General features: G+C 43.7%; 1 protein-coding gene across 1 annotated transcript in view; it reads left to right on the top strand.

Moving 5' to 3' along the window:
* heca (hdc homolog, cell cycle regulator) overlaps positions 1 to 23465 on the top strand; it is a 171394-nt gene that overhangs the window by 64531 nt on the left and 83398 nt on the right. Inside the window, exon 2 of the mRNA XM_080278833.1 lies at positions 16511 to 16604. Coding sequence (XP_080134959.1) covers positions 16511 to 16604 — 94 coding nt within the window. The remainder of the gene's footprint in view (positions 1 to 16510; positions 16605 to 23465) is intronic.

Genomic DNA, 23465 nt, shown 5'->3' with positions numbered 1-23465 from the left:
CTTCCTCCTTCCTTCCTCCCTCTTCCTCCTTCCCTCCTCTCTCTCCCTCCTTCCCTCCTCTCTCTCCCTTCCTCCCTCCCCCCTCCTTTTTCTTCCTCCTTCCCTACTTGCATCTCGTGAGGGCTTCATGAAACATCTGGTGAGCGGAGGAGGGAGTGAGGCAAGCGAAGGGTGGGAGAAAGAGGCAAGAAATGGGTGGGAAGGAGAGAGAGAGAGAGAGAGATAACAGGGAATGGAAGGGGAAGTGGCCAAGACGAGGAGAATGCAAGGGAAGAAGGAGAAAGGAAAACCAAGTGTGAAAACATGAGAAAAGAAAAGGAAAAGAAAAATGTAAAGTGAAATGGTAACACAAGTGAGAGGAAGGGAAAAGACTCAGAAAAGAGGGAAGGAAGGAAAGAAGCTGTGGGAAAGGAAAGAGCAGAGGGAAGAAGGGACGAAAGGCAAGGGGAGGGAGGGAGGTAAGTGTTGTGCAACCACCACCACGGGCAATGAACACAGAAGGTGAAGTGTATTGGAAAGAGGTGAATGTGATAGGGAGGGAGGGAGGCAGGGAACGCGGCTCAGAATCAAGGTCCCTGTTATCGTGGATTTGGTAGGATCCCTGAACCGCTATTTTTAAACAGTCGCTAAGCTAAAATTGTCTCTATGATTGCCTGTATATACGGTTATTTTCACTCATACAGCCATCAAGTGCATTGGTTAGATTTAGAGGGAATACCGAAGTGACGTTGTACGAAATAGTAAAGGATCCGTGAGAGGTATTAGCTCTTATGGAATTTTCTTTATATTTAAAACTAATTAGTATCCCTGATCAATACGACCTTTGACCTCATCTTATCGTAATGATTTATTTTGCTGAATATAACAACGCTTTTACTACGATTCCTTTTTTGTTTTTTCCAGCTCACTCCATCCTTAGGTAGCAGTAGTGTTTAAATAATGATGGTGAATTAATTTTTCCTCCACCGCACAAATGGATTCTGAGTAGGAGAGAGGTCTAGTAGTAAAGGGTTTAATGAAGACTGTACTGTATATAATAATCCATCATGTTTTTGACCCCAACTGGCCTGCACTGAATGGGGTCCCCTGGAGGTGTTATGAATTATGTCGAGGCGTCATCTGAAGGAAAGGGTTAATGGTCTTTGGCATGTTGTGTATGTATTTTCATGGTTCATTGGGCAGGCTGTTAGATCGTCCTCCTCCTTTTGTGCCTTCCATCTCTTTGTCTCTGGATCCTGCCTCACCCCATCTCATAGCATGGAATGAGGTTGGGATGAGATGATGATGATGATGATGATGGTGATGATGGGGTGGCAATAATATACAAAAGACTGAGTTCCTAAATCGGGGACATAGAGTTGAAAAAAACTGAACGACCTATACTGATCGACATATGAGAGAAGAAATATGAAGGTGGATAAGAGGATATATTACGTAAATAAGTGTACAGTTTAAACCACATTCCTACTGTCTTAAAGAAATGTCGAGTAAAATCGTGTAAGAGTGGCAAGAAAAAGGAGTCATCGTGCTGAAAAGATAAATACCTATGCAGTTCAAAGCACATGGTCCCTCGGAGAAAAGCGAGAGGGAGGGAGGGAAGGAAGGAAGGAGTTTTGGAAGAACCGGTTTAGATTAAAAATCGAGTAGGGAGAATCGTGGGAGAAAGATGGGGAGCAGGGGAGTGTGTGTGTGTGTGTGTGTGTGTGTGTGTGTGTGAAAACTGCAAAGATTTATGTGTTTTATGAACGTGTGTGTGTACGTGCATGCATATATGTGTACGTGTGCGCGCGTGTATGTGTATGTGTGCATTGGGGTGAAGGGATGGTGGTAGGTAGGTGGGGTAGGGGGTGGGAGCCGAGGGTGGGTTTCAATGAAAGAGGAAGAAAGGAAAGGGGTAGCAAGGGAAGGCGGGAGGGAGGCAAGGGAGGGAAGTGATGGTGGGGTGAGGGTTGAGAGAACTCTTTAAAAACTGGCGTATCCTGTATACCCCCCTCTCCCTTTCCCCGCACCCGTGTGTTGAAACCTGAATATAAATGCGCATTTAACCTTTTCGCCATCGTGGACGCACTGGGGCACTTTATGCTGGCTGGCACCGATGATTTTGTGCAGCTGAGGAAAACTAGAAGTAAGGAGTTCCAGGCTTCTTTCAGTCACACATGTGAATAGATATATTTATTGATGAATGAAGAAGTAAAGCAAATGACTATACAAATATATATATATATATATATATATATATATATATATATATATATATATATATATATTGTATATATATAGAGAGAGAGGGGGGGGGGTAAGTGACTAAGCACAGATAAAAGAATCATTCAGTAAATATTAGAATACATCGAAATCAAGAACAGGACATTGCCTATGGAAGTCCTTGGAGACTGATACTAATGGCAGTCGATTCAGCGATTCGACACACTCGGTTTCACTAACTTGAATCAATCGGGACTACAGTTACAAATGAACAAGCGAACACGAATAAGTGATGATAGCCTTTAGCAATGTACCACTCTTCCCCAGTCAGTCTCTCTTTGCCCTCGACCTGCAGCCTCTTTACCTCTATCAGATGAGAGATCTACTGTAAACTGAGCAGAATGTAAATAGTCAGGTGGTTGGAAGGATTAAGTTTAGGTGGATTTAATTGAGATTATTTCGGCATTCTCCCTACAAGAACAAGAAATCCCTGCCTACTTTATTTTTGACTTCCTAATGTATTTTATTCTTGCTGTATCGAAAATAAAATATCATACGAGTATACTGTTTCTTGGCGTCTCGGAATGAATGCTGATTAGGTCTTACATTTTCGAGTATTTTATAGGGAAAACTTGTGAAGGCTTCCAGTTTGGGGTTCCATGTTTTGCAGTAAGATAGGAGCTGTACAAGTTTTAATAGCCCCAGACCAGAAATAGCTAGCCTGTAAATAGCTCAAAATACTAAAACATTACTGATGAAGGGCAGAATCTGGTGGGGATGAAATGTGTGTGTATGCATTAGAACACACACACACACACACACACACACACACACACACACACACACACACACACACACACACACACACACACACACACACACAGAGCACCATGTGAGTTTCTCCCGTGTTCAATTAGCCAAATAGGTTTCTAACTATCCGAGCGCTGGTGGTTATGAAGGGGGGTGGTTGGGGGGAAGGAGGTCGTGGGGGAGGGGAGGGGAAGGGGGAAGAGAGAATATATGGGTTGGTGGGGGTGATGGGAGGGGAGCAGGAGAAAAAAGTATATAAAGGAGTAGGAGTAATATCACCCATATATTATCATTCTACCCACACTTTTTTTTTTTTTTTTTCCCCCCAAGCCGCCTGGTCTCGCTCGCCCCCGTAAAGAGGCTGGCCTGATTACTGTCCAAACACTGTAGAGTTGCTCGCCTGATATCTGTCCAAAGAGCGTAGAGACCTCACTCGATTCTGTCTAAACACGGGAATCTCACGCTTGATATCTGACCAAACACGGGAGGAGAGAGAGGCCAGGCGTTCGCAGCTAATACCACTGAGACCCCCTTTCATCCGCACTTACTCTTAACCAACTTTTTATCGAAGTTATGTTAGTCGGGAACATAACAGGATCGACTTCATAATCCCAGTAATGGTGGTGGATATACGAGGACTCTAAATGTCTCGCCCTTCATCCTGACTTAACTCTTGCCCCACTTTTTGTAACGAATACTTACTGAACGAGATTACATAAGAGATGGAAAGGTTATTGATATAGGCTTACAAGATCTTAAAATTCTTGCATCTGTACGTCATTTGGTGTCTGATATTTAACGAACTAACTGAACGAGAGAACAGTAGAAAGCTTTCCGTATTATCCCAAATATGGTAGTTGGTATACATATTCTGATTAGAATTAGATACATCTGTTTTGGACGCTGTAAGGTATTTTCTTCAGGCAAACGCTAGAAGGTGATCATCTGAGAGAAACTTAGGCAGTCTGTGGGCTGAGAGAGATTCGACTTCATAATCCAAGAATATATGGATAATTTACACTCCTAAGCCAAAATATATTGTAGGAGAGAGATCTAAGGGGCAGACGTCACCATATATTTTCCGCATTACCAAAACACACGTAAAAAAAAAAAGAGAGAGACGAGTGCACTTACCGTAGAGTTAACAGGATTGAGAGTTGTATGCACAAAGGATTTTAGCCAGTTTCTGCGATGAACAAATCTCAATGGTAGTCATCATGAATTATTTTTTTTATATTTATTTATTTTTTCGTTAATCACGCTTGTTTGGCTGTGACGAGTTTGATACCTTGTAAGAGTTAAGACAGAAGTGTAAACCGAGGATCTGGCACAACTATAGTACATTCACTTAAATTTGGTTGAGTTTTTCGTGCTTGTGCGGCCTCTTTCCCGTAACTCAGTGTCATAATCAGATATTAGTACAGCCCTGCATCCTTCACGTAGCCCTTCTTCGTGACTAGCATCATATTCTAGCGTTAATCTATTGTTGCAACTTAGGATCCATTCAGCTTTATGGCTAGTTGAAGTGAACAGAGGACAAAAGCTAAAGTAAGTTCGTGAATACAGACCTCGGTTTATGCGCAGCCTGAGCAAACAAGAGACTCCCTGTTTATTCTTTTTTTTTTTTTCCTCTCTCTCTCTCTCTCTTCAGAGATGGCGGGCGGTCATTTGATTCCCGTGCCGACTCTTAATTAGAAATGAGTGCCCCGTCGCGCAGTCCGCCTCCGTGTTGCCGCTAAGTAGTGCCGCCGTAACGAAGGCTTAATATTTCTGCCAGGGATGAGGGGACGGCGAGGGGAAACGAGGGCAATGTGGGGGGTTCGGGTGACGGCAATGAGAAGAGGTGGCGAGGAAGATTGCAGATGATGGGTAGAGGGAAATGTAATATTGGAGAGGGAGAGTGCGAGGAACGGAGGAGGAGGGAGGTGATGAAAATGAACAGGGAGAACTGGAGCCTTTTCGCCCTTGTGATGCGAGATGTTTCCTGGTGCTCAGTAAAATAGCCTGGTTCTGTCAGATTAAAAATAGATAAATAAATGAATAAAAAATCGCGTCCATAGGTGTAAGAGTGAAATCAAAATGGTGTCTTAAAATCGTCAGACTTTAGAGAAAAATAGATAAAGTGTCTCATGAAATTTAAGCAGTGGAATTTTGCGAGAGATAGGAGCAAGTGGGTGGAAGGGAAAGATGGCGACATGAGGAGAGAGTTGGAGAGAGAGATGTAAGAACTGAGTGAGAAGGGAGCGAGAAAGTAAATACAAGAAAGGGAGAAGAAAAAGATGCAGAGAAAAAGAAATATAAAGTATCGATATGAAGTGAGGAGGAAGACTGTCGATGTTGGAGGGGGAAGGATAGAGTGAGTAGGAAGAGAGTGAGAAAGACGCAGATAATACTACACAAAACAAGATGAGGAGCCAAAAGGCTGAAGATAAAGCAACGTAATAGGAGAGAGAGAGAGAGAGAGATGGAAATAGACGGGACAACGAGCGGGTTGCTTGATGTTTGCAAGGGGTAGCAGGGGATTCTCTTACTTAATGCTTAACTCTTTCTATTTCTGGATACTACGTACTTCATTTAATAGTGGAGTATAGGGTTGAGATGATGATGATGATGGTAACAATAATAATGATAGCTGTGAAGATGATGATGATGATGGTAACAACAATAATGATAACAGTGAAGAGGGTGATAACTATACTGGTCGCTAAAAAACAACATATATATACAAAGGGAATAGGAATGTGCAATATACAAAATAAATCGCCAAAAATAAGTTGTTAAGTCTCCTAAACCCACGAAACTAAGCCCCAGTGTAATAAAGGAGCAGTTTTTGACCGTGACTCCACATATGCAACACACTCACTCACTCTTGGCATTTGTAAAGGAAAGAAAAAATGATCTCTTAAATATGCAGAGTGAGCTTCCACTCTCTCCTTTGTGCTCACGTCATGTAATTGGACACGAAGATTGTTGCAAGTGTGTGTGTGTGTGTGTGTGTGTGTGTGTTGGGTGCAGGATGGTTATAGGATTCTGTTGTGGGAATTGTGAGGGCCTTTGTCTGCCGTATATTTCTTTGTGGTGAATAAATCGTCTGGCGTTAGGTGGAGCAAGTTGCACACATCGCAGTTCTCAGACGATTTAGCATGCAAGTAAGATGGCTGAATGGCGGAGTGGCTGTGAAGGATGTAGGAAGAAACAGGTAGGATGGGAGAGGGTGGAGGCAGCGTAGGATGAAGCTAAGGGGTGGCAGTAAAGCAATGTAGGATAGTTTAGATGGCAGGAATAGCGGGACAGGATGCAGATGAGGTGGTGTAAGGCAGGGAAGGATATATGTTGCAGTAAATGATATAAGGGTGTGATCTGGGACGATGGAATAACAGTGAACTAGCGTAGGATGCCGTGAAACAGTGTAGGATGCAGGTGTGACATTGTAGGATGCAGCAGTAGCAGTGCAGGATGCAGGAGAGGCAGTGTAGGGTGCAGGGGTGGGGGAATGGGAGTGTTGGATGTTGGAGTCGATGTGTAGATTGCAGAGGTCGGGAGTATAGGATGCGGGAGTGAGAGTATAGGATGCAGTATGGGTGTATGATGCAGGAGTGAGAGTGTAGGACGCAGTAGGGGTGTATGATGCAGGAGTGAGAGTGTAGGATGCAGGAGTGAGAATGTTGGATGCAGTAAGAGTGTTGGATGCAGGAGTGAGAGTGTAGGATGCAGGAGTGGGAATGTTGGATGCAGTAAGAGTGTTGGATGCAGGAGTGGGAGTGTAGGATGCAGTAGGAGTGGTGTTGGTGGAAGTTGGCTGGGCTGGGGCTTGCAGGGCTAAGAATAGAAACCAATACAGGGACTCCATGGCAACGGGGGGGGGGGGGAGGGGGAGCTGGATGGCCGGGAGGAGGGGGAAAGAGAGTCGAGGTAGGCGGGACGGGAGGGAGGAGGAGGAGGAAAGAGAGTTGAGGTTGGAGGAATGAGAGAGAGGAAAAGGTTGGAGCAGAGGGAGAGAGTGTGGCAGACGGTAGGAGGAGAGTGGAGGTGGATGGGAGAGGAGGGTGGGGGAGAGGGAGAGTGGAGATATGAGGAAGGAGAAAAAGAGAGAGAGAGGAGGTGGAAAGGAGAGAGCAGGTAGGAAAGTGGGTGGGAGGAAGGAAGAGAGAGAGGAGGCACGAAGAGGGGAGGGAGGGAAGGTGAATAGAAGGAAGGAAGGGGGATGGTTGGGGGTAGGGAGGTAGGAAGATGGAGGGGAGGAGGTGAACGTAGGCGTGGAGAGGGGAGGGAAGGAGGAGGGCTGAAAGGGGAGGAGAGAGAGAGAGAGAGAGAGAGAGAGAGAGAGTGAGTGCTGACGTCACAAAGCCTGAGCTACCACCACCACCAGCACCTCTATGTTTGCCACTTCGACCTCAAATATTATTCCCCTGTGCTGATTACGTTATGCCTTTCCCCTCACACTTTCGCTCGTGTTTATAAAGCCATCATAGCACACATTGTACATATTACACCTTGATTTTATCCTTTTAAGTCATTTTTTATACCTTGATTTTCTCGGGTTATTTTTACTCATTAAGCTTATATATTCTTTTTTGCGTTATTTATTTTTATTAGACCTTGATATTCCTCAATTCTTTATTTTTTTATTACACTTTGATATTCACTTTTGCGTTATTTTTATTACCGGTACTTCTTAATATTCTCTTTGGCGTTACATTTATCTTTCTGTTATTGACATTTTCTCCCAGTAACACAGTAGAGCGTAAACGTATTGTAACATGTAAAATAAATCGCTGAGGAAGAGGTGCTACAGAATCTCATGATACCTCGAACACTGGCAGTCACCGAATTCCCTCATCACTCTATGATAAATTTCAAACTCTTCACTACGTTGACATTCTTAGTTTATTCTTACCACCTTTGGACGATTTTTAACTTCGTCCTGAGGAGATTATTTGGAGACCATACTGAAGATCTCCAGTCCGAAAAATCTTGCTCAGTTTGGAGATCTTGCCAACCATGTTTGATAGTAGGAGAAATGCTAATGATAATGATGATTTTGGTGGTAATGATGATGATGATGGGGAGGAAGAGAAAAAGAAGGTGGAGGAATAGAAGAAGGATAATGATAATTGTGATGATAATAGTGGTGTGACGATAATGATGGGTAGGAAGAGAAAGAAGGAGAAGGGTAAATGATGGTGATGATGTGACGAGGATGATGGGGAGGAATAGAAAGAGGAGAAGAAGGATAATCGTTTGTAATGTTGATGGTGATGACGATGATGATGATGATGACGACGACGACGAGAACTTGTTATTACGAAAAATGACCAAAAGACGTGCGTGTAGGTGGATTTGAGGTAGGTCATGAATGGCACGATGTCAGCTGCAAGTGAAGGGTTGACGAGTGCAGGGGGTTGGGGGATAGGGGCTAAGGGGAGGACAAGTCATGCAGCAATCAAGTGATCAAAACCCACACATACCGCTCTGTGCTACCACTGTCTCTTCGTTTCACCGCCTGTGCTTTGTGTCTGTCCTCCTGACCTTCATTCTTGTCTCTTATCCCCGTCTTCTAACACCGTTTGTGCTTTGTTGTGTCCTACCCTCCTCCTAACCTCCTGTGACTTTCCTACACTAGTCTGCGTTACTATCTTCTGTTTTACTGTCTGTGCCTTTCTTTTTCTGTTCAGCCCTCCATCTGATCCCACAGTGACAACTCATTCCTGTCTACCATTCCTGTTTCCTTTTTCACCGTCTGGCCCTTGTCTCTGTCCACCCTTATTTCACCGTCTGAGTGTTGTCTCTTCCACCATACAATATTTTCTCTTTCGCCGTCTGTGCCTTGTCTCTGTCCACCGTACCACCTCTTCTGTTCCACCGTTTGTGACTTGTATCCTCCTTGTCCTCCACTTTGCCCTGATTTCTTCTTCCACTGTGGCCTCTAGAACCTCTTTGTTATGCCCTTGCTCCAGCCAGATTTATTCAGTGTAGAGTGATGGTCTTGTAGTGGAGGAGCTGAGGCTTGTAGGTCAGCTTGAGGTAGGTCGTGATGGCCGATCCAGACACAGGATAGTTAAATGGGAGGGGAGATAAGGGGGAGGGGACAGAAGTTAGAGGACACAGCTGGTACCACTCACCCCTCTCCCCATCCCTCCCCTCCCCTCCCCCTTCCCCCTGTGAATTTCGAGCGTGTTTCATGTTGTTCTTGCAACTGTCTGGCGATTATCTTCCATGCTCTTGGAGGGGATGCAACACACCATGAATTCCTTAATCCCCTGTTCCCTACAAGTCTCCTCGTTTTTGGTATTTTCTCCAGCACTTCATCTAGAATAATGATGAGGTGATGATGATTATGTGAGGCGATTTATTTTTTTATTTTAGTACCATGTGGGTGAACGGACAGAACAACTGGCACTTATTTTAATTCTTGCTGCAGAAGGACGATGTCGAGCAGGCATCTTGCACAGCTCCTACTTCCCTCTAAGTCCTGGTTATTTGTTGTCTGTTCTTGTTACCATCAGACAATTATATGGGATGGAAAGGATAAAGCAGACGCAATTCTCTCACTCTCTCAGATAGTATATACTTGTTTTCTTCAATGTTCTTAATGCTGCTAGACGATTATATTGAATACTACGGGAACGGCAAAACGGGAAGAGATAGAGCATACGTGCTGTACATCCAGCACCCCTCATTCTTATGTTTTTGCTACTGCCGGATGGTTATGAAGGGTGGAATGAGTTTGACAAAGCGCACGTCTGAAACCACAAAGTCCTGCTTGGTTGTACTCTGTTCTTGCTACTCCCAGACGATTTTGTGGGGTGGAATGGAATGTAAGGGACAGGGCGCGCCACCAGCACACCTCACACATCCCTCAGATATTTGTTATTATATATTATATTTTTGCTATTGTCGTTCGTTTTTGTTGAGCACATTATAGAGCGCGACCCCCTCCTTCAATTTCTGTTTATTTATACGTCATTCTCTTTACTGCCGAACAGTTTTATGGTGTGGAATGGGGTTTAAGGGATAGAGCACATCTGGCACTCCTCACCCCCACCCCACCCTGGCACTCCCCACCCCCGTAGACCCTGCCTGCCTCGGTGCCAGGGTCGACGAACTCCGTATTGAGGTCATGTCAGGAGAGTCTGCATGAGGCACTGTCCCCCCCCATCCCTCACCCCCACCCTCCTCTCGCTCCTGCCTCTCCTACCTCTAAGACCCCCCCCACATCTAACCCACCCCCTCATTCCCTCTTCTAAGTCCACCCTAACCTTCGTACGCCCCTCGCTCCCACCCTCACCCACACACACACACACACGCACACCCACATACTCCCACCCCGCACCCCACCCTCACCCATACCTCCCCCCTACCCACATCTAACTCCCTCTCCACCTTCACCCGTCACCCCACTCTCACCCGTTTCTAACTCCCACCCCACCTCTATCCCCATCCCCCCCTGCTTTCGCCCCTCCACACCACCTCTTACTCTCACCACCCCTCGCCTCTGTTGCTTCTCACGTAAGGTTGAGTTTCCTAGTCAAAAGCCCCAGTTAATGGATCTTCTGGGCCTCGTAATTCTCGTCCTGTGTGTGTGTGTGTGTGTGTGTGTGTGTGATGAGGGGAATTAGCCATGCATTTATGTGTCTGGGTATATATGTGTGTATGGTTGTGCGTTTCTGTGCTGTCTGTGTACGTTTAAGTATGCGTGCGTACCTGTGTGTGTGGTGAGTTATGAAGAGGCATTAGCTGTGTGTATGTATGTATGTGAGAGCTATGAATAGATTATCACAGATGCCTCGTTTTAGTGTGTGTACCTCATATTTCCCTGTAATTTCCTGTTTTATACTCGTACCCCCGCCTCTCTCTCTCTGTCAGGTAATTGTCCCCTAATGCTTATCGCTCGTGACTGTTGCTTTCACGTTTTCCTCCAGGTAAAAACAATATTAATGTTTGTTGAAGCTTACACTTTTGAGATACTGAGCGATACTTTTGAAGCATTGAGCGAAAAAATAAAACACAGATAATTCACACGGTTTAGGGTCAGGTTCTCGTGAGTGTAGGAGGATCCCTGGTAAATTTTGCATAACATTTCTCCTTTATATATATATATATATATATATATATATATATATATATATATATATATATATATATATATATATATATAACCATGTATTCTCTTTCATACTGTGATAGAGTAGCCAGTAGTGAAGATCAAGAGAATGCTAGCACGGCATAGCCTACAGTATATAGAAATAAACTGAGAAAAAAATCAGCAGAATAACAACGTGCAGGTAAGGATAATAGTAAGGAAGAAGTGCAGTGTGAACATGGTATTTGTATAAGTACATTGTTTAATGAAATAGAGTGAAGGCGTCTCATGCTTCCAGAAGGCCAAGACTCTTGCTGTAGCCATGGTAACCTGTAGGGACGATTACATCATGCTAGAGCCATAATAACCTGGATGATTACATTTTATTGGAGTCTCATAGGGAGCCTTATACGCCTCACAGTGTACGATTCTTGGTATAGCCTTGGAAACATACGTGGACGGTTACATCAGCCAGTATAATAATTTTTTTACGAGTGTATTGGCACGCAACGCCATTTTTCGCTTGCCATCACTGAAAAGAAGCATCAATTCGCCCTTAGCAAAAATATTCCCTCGTAATCGTTTAATCGAATGCTTTTAATTGGTGGGATTCGATGCACTTTTTTTCTATTCAGTAATGCGAGCGTGGGTGATTTTTTTTATTAAGTCGATTTAATGGATATTTTTAGGTATTTCTTTCACGCAAAATCCAGACTATACTTCATTGACCCAAGGGAAAGCATAACCCCGTCAGCCAAAGAATGTCATTTATTATTATTATTATTATTATTATTACTATTATTATTTTCGGTACCTCCAGACGATTTTACTCAACTTGGAGAAGACCTCGTACTGAAGTGGTTAGAAACAATCTGACATTAAACTTTACCTGTATAAAAGGTATATCCAAAGCTTAATAAAAATCACCAGGTAGTTTCTAGAGTTTAAAGCCAAACGACTGAATTGGTTATACTGATGTAGGTCGAGCCACATAGTGCAGGCAACATTATGAGATACCAGGTTATCGATTTGACAGATGCGAGAATGGTATGCAGCTGAGAGAGAGAGAGAGAGAGAGAGTATACCAGGATTATAATTGGAGACTACACATAACCTCATTATTAGTGAAAGGGTCTTCTGTGTAGAATGGTCTGGTAGTAGCAACAATAAGACTTGCTGGTAGTGAAGGGGTGTGCCTGACAGGGGGTGTGCATGACGGGTGTTGCAGGGGTCAGTATGTTAGCTTAAGGGGACCATGACTCCACAGGCAGGCAGGGCTGCATTCCACTGCTTTCGCCCTGTGTGTACATTATGCATGATGAAAGGGGTTGCAGAGGGGCAGGGCGAGAGGGGGAGAATGCAGGAAGGAGGGTGGATGGGTGCTGTGTGGGGAAGCGAGATCTGTCAGTTGCAAAAGAGGGAAGGGAGAGGGGGAGAAAAAGCATTTAGGGGGATAAATGGGTGCTGTGTGGATGTGGGAAGGATCAGTTGGATGCAAAGGGGGTAGAATAATAGGTAGGAGGAACAGAGGGTGATATGGGGACGAGATCATACTACCAAGGGTTAGGGGAGAAGATAGGAGGAAACTCACTGTCCGAGGGTGAGAAGGGTTTGCTACCTAGTGAGGAGGATCAGTAAGGTGCAAAGGGTGACTATCAGTCAGCTGCAAAGGGAGGGTGGGGAGGGAGAAAGGGGCTGATGTGAACGGGTTGAAGGTTGCAGGAAGGGAGAATATGTAAGGGGGAAGAGGAGTAGGGAATTTAATCAGGGGAATTGGCAGATTTTAGGGATTGCATAGTCGCATGCAGAAATAGAAGGGCGACAAAAAGGTGATGTACTGAAGGGGTGGAGGCTTGAGTGACTGCATAGTCGGTTGCAGTGTGGAATGGTGAAGATGGAGAGAGGTAGGGGATGCAATGAGGTGAGTTGGAGTTGCAACGAGGAAGGATGAGCCCATTGCAAAGTGGGGAGGTGTATGCAGTGAGGGGGAAGGAGGGTTGCAACAAGAGAGGGCCGAGTGGGTAAGAGTAAACAAAGCGTTGAAGGGAGGCAGGAAGGGAGGGAGGGAGAATGAGGGGGAAAAAATTAGGTAGGGTGAAAGGGAGCTGGATGGAAAGATGAGAGGGGAGAAGGGAAGGAGAGACGCTGATAACAGAAGGGTAAAAGAGGATAACATCATTTGGAGAGCCGGGAAATGGAGGAGGCTGACAGGGAAGATGGAGAGGAGGCGATGATAAATGATGGAAGTTGACAGGGGAGAAATGGAACGAAGGGGAGAAAAGGAGGCAGGTGAAGGAGCAAGAAGAGAATATACTTAAGAAGGTGACAGGACTAAGTGGAGAAGTGGAAGAGGAAGATAAATAGATCTGACAGGGGGAAAGCTGAAAGAGTATAGAGAAAGGAATGACAGTGGCAAGGATGGAGATAAAATGAAAGCAGATAATGAAGAAACTAATGGTGGAAGTTAAAGGAAGAAAGGACAATTACTTGAGGATACTGAAAGCGAGAAAAGAGGGAAGTAAAAGAGAAAAGGAAAACTGAGAGTAGGAAAGAACAAGGCAAAGAGAAAGGGAAAATTAAAGGAACGGTTTGAGAAGAAGATTAAAGTTGGAAAGAGGGAGTTGACTAGGAGAGTAAGGACAGTAAAGAGGAAGGGAGGAAGGAAAGTTGTTAAGGAAAGTAGGGAACTAGAAGAGGAAAGGGGAGACTGACAAAAGAAAGGTGGGAGGTAAAGACGAAAGTAAGGTTAATAACGGACCTGATGGTGAAATTAACTGAAAGACGAGGGGAGAAATAATAAAGGATGTTGACGGGGAAAGAAAGGAAACTAAAGAATAGGGAAGTTGACAGGGGAAGAAGCAGGGGGATGGAAGGGGAAGGAAGGATTAATAAAGAAATCGACATTGAAAAGAGTGAAAAAAGATAGGGAGGGTTACATAAAGGAGCCTGATAGTAAAGGGAATCATATGAAAAGATGGAAGGAATAAATAAGGGAATTTGATAGAGAGAAAAAAGAACTTTTTTGCCTGGAGAGAGAGAGAGAGAGAAATTACTTTTGTTGGAGGGAGGAAAACAAGAGAAAGAGCAGAGCAAGGATTGGCGGAGAGAGGAGGAGGAGGTCAAGGGAGGGAAGGAGAAAGAGGGAAGAGGAGAGGATGAGGGAGGAGGAGAGGAAGGGAAGAGGAAGAGGAGGGGCGAGTAGGAGGGAGGAAAGAGGTCAAGGCAGGAGATGGGGGTGAGGAAGGGGGACTGTGCGGGGAGAGAGAGAGAGAGAGAGAGTGTGTGTGTGTGTGTGTGTGTGTGTGTGTGTGTGTGTTTGTGTGTGTGTGACTATTCGTCCACTCGTAACCATGCCCGTTTCTGCGTATTACTGCTTTTAGGACCCCTTTCACTTGGACCCCTGAGAGAGAGAGAGAGAGAGAGAGAGAGAGAGAGAGAGTGTGTTATAGGACACTTACTCTCTTATGTCCATTTCTGCCCATTTGCTCTCGTTTACCCAATCTGTTGCATTCATTTTTTTTCTCTCACTCTAACATTTTCATTTTTTTCTTCTCCTTGCGTACATAGAGATTTGGGCATTTCAGTAAATATTTCTCATTCTTTCCCACTCTCTTTCGTTTATCCATCATTTTTATTTCAGGGTATCATTAAGTATTCGTTACCTGCGATATTCAGCTTATTTAACATTTTTAGGTCATCGCAGGTTTAGTAAATATATATATAAAAAAACACGATTTTCATCATCTGTCTCGTTCTGTATAGTGTATAAAGACTTGGATTTCAGTAAATATTCTAAAACTAGGATATTTACTGTCTTATTCGTTCATTATTTTTACCGGGTTTTAGTAAGTATTCTGAAGCATCGATATTCACTTCTCACTTGCATTCGTTCACTATGCTTCTTTGTAGTGGCGTTTTAAAAGTTACTGTATTTACCCTGTCATTCACATTCTCTCGTCGTGATTGTTGGGTTTGGGTTAACATTCAGTAACTTATGCTTTTTATCGTTATGGTTCGTAATGCGGGTCGTATTCTAGAGGAAGTACAGTTACAGATGAAAATACACTTATAAAACGACGGTGAAAATAGTCGTAGAAAATGGAAACGCAGTTGTAGGAAAAGAGTTGTAGAAGAAAATACTGTACAGTGAGCTAGAGAAGGTGAAAATACAAGCACAGAAAATGTAGATGCAAAACAGAAACACACAAAAATACAAAACCATAACAGTTGGTGTAGCTGTAAGTAACATAAATCTCCCGGAAAATGTTGTATACGAGCGACGTTCCACCTGGCGAAACACATATACAGTATATGAGAGTGCAGGTGTAACCCAGGGAACAGGTGTGTGGATTGCGAAGCACGTGTACAGGTGTGAAAGACTGGGGGTGGGGGTGGGGGACCAACGTGGCAAAAGCGGTGGTAGAAGGGAAGTGAAATTCGTTCTTAATATATCTGGCAATAGGAGACTTCTTATGTGACTGGGATGGTAAGGGCTAGAAAGTTTGGGAGAAGCAAAACTCGCTTCTGGTATTTTTAGGTTATGGTGCGTTTTGCCGTGGCTGAGATGAGGAGTTCTACCAAGGATATGGAAGTAACTTTAGACCCTAGTGTGTCTGGTTGTATGTTACATTTTGCCGTGGTAAAGCAAAATTCACCTCTAGAGTATCTGTATATATTGTGTAGTTTACCTTGGCAGGGAAAGTTAGTGCTAGCAAGGATGGGAGAGGCAAAATTCAACCCTAGTGTTCCTGTATATATGGTGTGTTTTTGCCGTAGCAGGGATGGCTAGGTTGACTAACAAGGGTGAGAGCAATAAAATGAGGCACATCTGGGATGCACCAGTGACTCACCCACAGACACGCCAGTGCTTGTACCCTTCCCACCAGTGCAGTGGTAATGTTTTTGGTATTTTAATTAATTTTTGCATCGGACGATTACCAAAATTAGAATAATTATCTTATACAACTATTTCACAAACAAATTAAAATGATTTTGAGTCTCTCCAACTGTTAGTTATTGCTGGCAAGATATATATGGTTTTAGTTATTGCTGGCAAGATATATATGGTTTTGCCTTATGAAGACCTTTAAGTATTGACATAGTACAGTATCTGTCTTTGTATATCAAGTTTGGATGTTTTTAACAAATGTCTAGTGTTTGAAAGCGATATTTTTAGGCTTTGACATATCGGTATTTCTGTGCGTTTCTGCACAGTTCCGAAACAGTACCGTATAACGAAATAAATGAATCCCACTGTAACTTAATGTTTTTATTTTTTTTGGTGTTGTTGCATTCAGTTTGTTGTTGATATCCTGTTTGTTGTTGTTGTACATTGCTGTTGGTATTGTGTGTGCTGTTTTGCTTTAGTTCAGTTTGCATTCAACCAGCCTAACCAATTGTTTGCTTTTGTTGCAGGCACGGGTCAGGTGGCGGGATGTTTGCGAGACGGGCGGACTTCTCCAGCTTCAACGTCCTCCCGAGACACAAGATCAACTCCTACCACATCAAGGTAAGGGGCAAACCTGGTCATTTATTTTTATGAATTTGTTGTTTCATTTATTACATTTCTCCTGTGTCCTGTGTTCATCTGATCTCAGACGGGTTGAGAGATCTGACATAATCTTCACTCACTCGCTGATCGGTTGCATGAGAATTTTGATGTATCTTCATGAACTATGTGTGCTCCAATAATGTACACATTTCTTTCATTGCCCTTTAATAGTACATTAATTACTGCCACTTGAAGAAGAATGATCTGCATACTCCAGTCATGTACGCAGTTCTTTGATCGCACTTTAACAGTACATTAATAAACTACGACTTGAAGAAGAGTGAATGTAAGTCCGTCGTAACGATTTGTGAACAAGAAGATGAATGATCAAGTTAAGTTCGGACTTGTAGTGACGTAAAAAGTGTCACACGACCAAGATGGGCAACTGCCCTTGTCAACCCTAGCGCGACACCCTTCCTGTTGTCCTGTCTAGATAGCTATGCCAAGAGTTTTAGAGCTTGACAGGTGAGCCTTTTTCTCAGCACTCCTAGAGCTTAACATATAGCTTTCATGCCTCGTGTTAGGCAAGGGTGGGTGTGAGATAGAGAGGGGCGAGACTGGATCAGACCTCAGTGAGGCTTTATAGTCGCGCATCAGACAAGGCCAGTTTGAGAACACCTTAGCTAGCCCCGTCCACTCCCGGTCAGATGAGATACCGCTGAGGAAGGCAAAGGGAAGCAGCCAAATACAAATAAAAGAGACAGTAGACTGTGAGAAATGTCATTCAATCACAGTTTATTAGTGTTTCAGACAGCCAAAGTGACAAGTTTGATTAATGATAATGTAGTCCACATTTTGCCATGCATAACAGTGATGCATTGAGACTTTGATCAAGGTGGAGGAAAATTTTTTCAATACAGAGGAGTGATTTGCAGCAATTTTTTCCATTTTTTTGCCACTGACAAGATCCTGAAGTCATTGCAATGAAGAAATGAAGCAAAAATATAGTGAGTATAGTGCAGTATTTTAGAAGAGACCCAAGACACTCTGCCCAGAATGTTTGTGCAGTAACTTCAGCACGACGAGTCACATTGTCAATACTCCAGCTGTTTGCGTTCACCAAACCCTGCAGACTAGCTGACCCTGGTACCCAGAGCGGTGTGAAGAGGGTTCCTGCCAGTGGTACAGATCACGGTAATAGTTCCTCTACACTCCTTCACAACCATTTCAGAATCAGAATTTATCTACCAGATGTATCAGTATTGGAGTAATTTATTGTCACTTCTGTATCGTAATTATCAAAACCTTGACAGATATTGGTAAATGAATCACACATCAAAGGAGCTGGAGTGTCATTCCAGAAGTTCGAAGCGTTTCATGTGTAGAGGGAATAGTACCCGTGACTGTGCTTTACGATTTATACATGTTTCTGGGTCGAGCCTTGCAGTCCCAAGATGAATAATTTCTAAGCCTTGAATTTTTTACTTGGCTATCTCATGAAAGCATTACGTAACTGAGAGAATTATTAATAACCCCTCTTTTTCTTTCTTTCCAAAATGAGTTGGTTATATGCATTTTAAATTTATAAATGAGGTATATTTATTCAGTGAAATAAAAAGGTAACATACTTTGATATACAGAATATATCAGCGGAGATATACTGATTTAGACCTTTTAGCAGAATGAGATAATTATTACTGTTTGTACTACGTTTTACATATGAAGAAGAGTTAGTCTTGAATGTGTGAGTGAGGAGTATAGAATGTGATAGTATTTGGTTGAAGAGAGAAAAAGATTTTGTGTGGGAGTGAGAAAGGGACATTGGAAGAAAGTACACACACACACATACACACACACACAACTATATATATACACACACACACTAGAAAATGGATGGGAGCGATAATGAAAGAGATAATACGCGGAAAGTACAGAAACTCACAGATACACCTACACTAGGAGCTATTTTGAGCCTTATGTGTGTGATCCTCTAGGGGCTTTTTTTTTTTTCTTTCTTTTTTTCCCTCTGGTTGCTCGAGGGAAATAAAGGTCCTTGCCGCTCCGTCTGTAGGGCTCGTAATGGCGCGGCTGTGGTAAGCAAATATCCCAGAGGACGCTTTATGTCTGCAATTACCAACCCAGCCGCTCGGGAACTACAGGTATAAGATGGCTGGTTTATGATTTTTCACTCGTATTTTTATATTTTCCCTTTTCTCTCCCCCTCTAGGATGTTGCTGGTACTCCGGTTAGATAGAATTCAAATGGGAAAAGCAAGAGTTATGGTAGGTAGGGAGGGGTGGTGCGCAAGGGAATCGATAGAAAACGTAGTCCCACCATTTTCCACGGCGGAGGGGAAACTTTGATAATTCTGGCATAAATCGATGGGGGGAGGGGGACGTACGGGGTTTCATAAACGCGGTTCTCGCTGCGCCACGGCAAAAATGACGCCTCGTAAAGGGGAACTGAGAAGTGTTTTGTATGGCAGGCAACTGTGTTAATAAAATTTGCAATCCCAGCGGCAGTAAAAAGCGCAATTACGTGCTGTTGTGGTCAGATGTTGATGGCTGGAGGGGTGGCGAGGGAGGCAGCTTTATGATCACATTTTACTCACGGATTGACGTAAACAGTCAAAGGAGGCGCTAACCGTAAAGATATGAACCACCTTAATTGGCACTAACGATCCATGTAGGCCTCTGTAGGATAGGATTATTGCCAAGACGAGTAGATATTACGAACTAGTCTAACTTAGGTCTTAACTCTTACGTAACCTAACTTCACAGATTGGTAGTATCGGTAGGTGATGTAACGTCCTTAGAATCTCCCCAGAAGTGGTAATTTGAAATGTCAAATAAATTACTGGTGGGTAAGATTAGTACCGAATTGTAACAGACTTTATATTCTCTCCTATCACAGGATTTTTCGATACCGTATAATCAATATTAGGAGGAAGTTGAACCAGCTGACTTAGACTTTGGCGCTGTATAACTAAACGTCATGAATAACCAGTGTTCATAGATACTGTACCCCAAGTAGTTGATATATTTGATGGGTATGTACTTTTTCATAATGATCAAGCCCCCAAATTCCATGTAACTTGATATACAAATGAGCAGTAGACACACCGATATTGTAGCACTAGTTTGCAAATTTATGAGACCACGCCGCTATTTTCTCCCGCTGATTACATTCCCCACTGTCACACTAAATTAGACCTCCGGCTAATCAGTTCAGGGTATTTCGGAGCTTCGGTTCATCTCGCCGTCGCCAATAAACCCTCGCATCTGGATCTGTAATTTGAGCTGCTTTTTTACGCTCTCAAGTTTAGCTCCACACTCGAATTAATCAACCGGTCGACGCCTGCCAATAATAGGATGGGTGATTATGCGGTGTGTGGTCAGGGGGATGAAGTGGATGAGACTGCGGGAAGAGAGTGGAGGAGGAGGGAGAGAAAGGGAGAATGTGAGAGAAGAGGAGCAAGAGACAGTGAAGAAAAAGAGGAAGGGAGAGAGAAGTGCAAGAGTGAAGAAAAGAGGACGAGGGTGATGAAAGGAGGAGAAAGGGTGTAAGAGATATAGTGAAGGAAAAGAGGAAGGGGGTGATGACAGGGGGAGAAGGGGTGCAAGAGATTGAGTGAAAGAAAAAGAAGGAAGGGGTGATGGCAAGGGCAGGATGAGGTGCGAGAGATCCAGAGTGAAGAAAAAGAGGAAAGGAGGTGATGAGAGGAAGGGAGGGAAGACAGAAGGGGGAGAGAGAGCAAAGAGAAGTGTACGTGAAGAGGGAGGGATGAAGGGAGGGAAGGAGGTACTGAGGAGGGAGGGAGGGAGGGATGGAGAGAAGGGGGCATCGCGTATAACCCTCTCGTTTTCCTGGGACACGGGGACTTCAACTCTGGAAGTACCGGGAACCAACTTTTTTACGCAACTAAGGGGAGGAAGACGGATGTTTGGGCGAGGTTGTTAGAGAGAGGAGGGGGAGGGAGGAAGGGGGGAGGTGAAAAATAGTTATTAGAAAGGGAGGAAGGGAGAGAAGCAAGAAGTGAGGCTGTTAGAAAGGAGTTTGTTACGAAAGGATGGAGAAAGAGGAGAGACAGAATGCTAGGAAGGGAAAGAAGGGTGAGAGTTTTTAGAAAGATGGAAGAACGAGAATGAAGGAGAAGGTTATGAAATGAAGGAGAGAAGGAAGCATTTTGTTAGAATGGAAGGGAGATTCAGAGAAGGAAAGGAGAGAGAATGACAACGGGAAGGAAGAGAGTGTTAGAGGGTTCCTGTTAGACAAGGAGATAGGGAGATTGCTAGGAGACTCAGAGTTAATAGAAGCTTAGAGACCGTGTACTATAGGGATTTAGAGGAGCTTATGAATATTATTACTGAGGCGTGTAGGAGGGAGGCAAGGAAGGTAATGTACTAATACAGCTAGACAACTGAGGCATTAGAACTAGGATGGTTATTACTGGTTAGGTGCGGCAGTAGTAATAGTAGTAGTAGTAGTAGTTAGCTTGAAAGAGAAGTTAGTGGGAATTAAGCAGATGATTATAATTAAGTTAGGAGCAGGTAGATTGCGTAGCTGGGAGGGTTAACCGCGGCAAAGATGTATTAATATGCAAATGGGTATGGTAATCAGGGCAGCGTTGATAAGGGGGCATCGCTTTTGATTTTATGGGGTTTATAATCTTCCTCGGAGTGCGGAAAATGGGGCTCTAAATGGGGCTGTAACGCTGATTAAGAGCAAGATTATTAAGTTGATTATTTGGGGTTTTGCGTGTGAGTGAGGCATAAACCACAGCTGTGCACTTCTCTGAGGGGATGGTAGGGATAAGAAAGAAGTAAAAAAATTAAAGGACAGAAATGGTAAGGGCAGGGGAAGGAAGGATAGGAATGTGAAAGGACAATACAGGACAGGGCAGTACATGGAAGGATAAAACATAACTGAACAGGAAAGGAAAGGATAGCGGTAGGGCAAGGGAGGGAAGGAAAGGATAACAGTAGGGCAAGGAAGGAAAGGAAAGTGAGAGATTTGCGCAGAACAGGAAAGGAAAAGAATTTAGCACAAGGGCAGAGAAGGGGAGAAAGTGGCATACGGCAGAACAGGGACAGTGAAAAGAAGGGAGACAGAGAAGCAAAGATAGAACAAAATAGGGTGACAGGACAGGGAGAAGAGGGCAGGAAAGGAAGGGAGATGGGAGAGTAGGGCAAGGCTGGGGATGGTAATGTAAGGGATAGGGTAATGAGGGGAAGGGAGAGAGCAAAATTACCTGGTACTCTTTTCTCTGATTCTTACTGCTCGTATTTCTGTCTCTCCCTCGCTCTTACCCTACTAATTTCCTCTCTTTTCTTCCTCGTCCCTTGATTGTTGCTGCCAGAGAAGTGGTAGGGTCGCAGAATTAACAGTGATATATTATTCATGCTCTGTTTGTACGGGTTCACTACTGAATTTATTTTCTTTATTGTTTTCCTGCTGTATTTGCATTGGCGTCTCTGGTATTAATTTATTTATTGGTTTCATATTCTGTTGTATTTGCGTCGCTGTTGTATTCATTTCTCATGTATTGTATTAAGACGTTGTGTGTACTGTATTGTATTATCCATGCGCTTTTATTATTGGTGTCACTCCTGTATCCATTTGTTGTGTATTGTATTCATGCGTTGTCTGTATTGGCGTCACAGTTGTATTCACTATTTTGTATCTATGCCTGAAAGCGTTAGTATTTTATCGTAATATTATCCATTTGACTACAGTGACTTATTTTTATTTATTTATTTATTTATTTTTTTGGCCACCAGACGATCGCGTTATATTAGGGAGAGACTTAAAAATGGGGAGGTTATAAATTCAACCCCTTCATTACATTTTTTTTTTTTTTAAGGTGAATAAAATCGTCCGGGGTAGCAAGAATAAAAGAAGCCGTCGTCGTATTTTTCTCTCTCTCAAAACCAGTGGAGGGAATTTTTCAATAATAAGGTCTGGTTTATGTGGTTATTAAGGGAGGCGGTCGGAAGTAATTAGATAAAGAAAAGAGGGGAGTGGGGAGGGGAGGGGAGGGAAGGGGAAAGGAGAATAAGAAGGGAGGAGAGAGGAAGGGAGGGGAAGGGGGAAGAAGATAGGCGTGGAGGAGGGGAGGGGAGAGGAAAGGAGGGAAAAAGAAGCGAGGAGGAGGAGGGTTGGGAGCGGGGAGATGGGGAAGAGGGAGTTGGATAGATTAAAGAAGAGGGAAATGAGTAGGATAAGAAGGTGGGAGGAAAGAGGAAGAGGAGTAGGGGAGAAGAGGGGTAAGGTTGAAAGTGAGGTACAAGGACAGGGGGTAGGGGTGAAAAGGAGGTAAGAGGAGTGAGGGACGGGAGGGGAGTGGGGTAGAGAGGAGGTTTGTTAGAGCCAAAGTGACGCCTATAACCAATTTCAAGTGTAATTTCGTTAGCTTGAGTTTTAAAAGTTTCCCCATTAGCCTCCGTTTCTAATCGCAGGAACTCGTAAAAAAGGGTCAGACGATTGGGGATTGGGTAGGGGGTTGGGTCAGGGTGTTATGGAATCCACGGCTTCGACTGATTGATAATTTCCTCCGACTAAGTACTTGGGGGCTCATTAAGGGAGGATACTAGGTGGAGAGAGAGAGAGAGAGATTTGAAGGTATTTATATATTCAGGTCTTTTGCAGAACGCTACAAAATTGGTGCATAAAACACACACACACACACACACACACACACACACACACACACACACACACACACACACACACACACACACACACACACACACACACACACACACACACACACACACACACACACACACACACACACACACACACACACACACACACACACACACACACACACACACACACACACACACACACACACACACACACACACACACACACACA

The sequence above is a fragment of the Coenobita brevimanus genome, chromosome 75, assembly GCF_032717465.1.
Source record: "Coenobita brevimanus isolate Jiangsu-jjx chromosome 75, ASM3271746v2, whole genome shotgun sequence".
Taxonomy (NCBI): Eukaryota; Metazoa; Arthropoda; class Malacostraca; order Decapoda; family Coenobitidae; genus Coenobita; species Coenobita brevimanus.
This window is presented reverse-complemented; position numbering and strand designations above follow the sequence as displayed.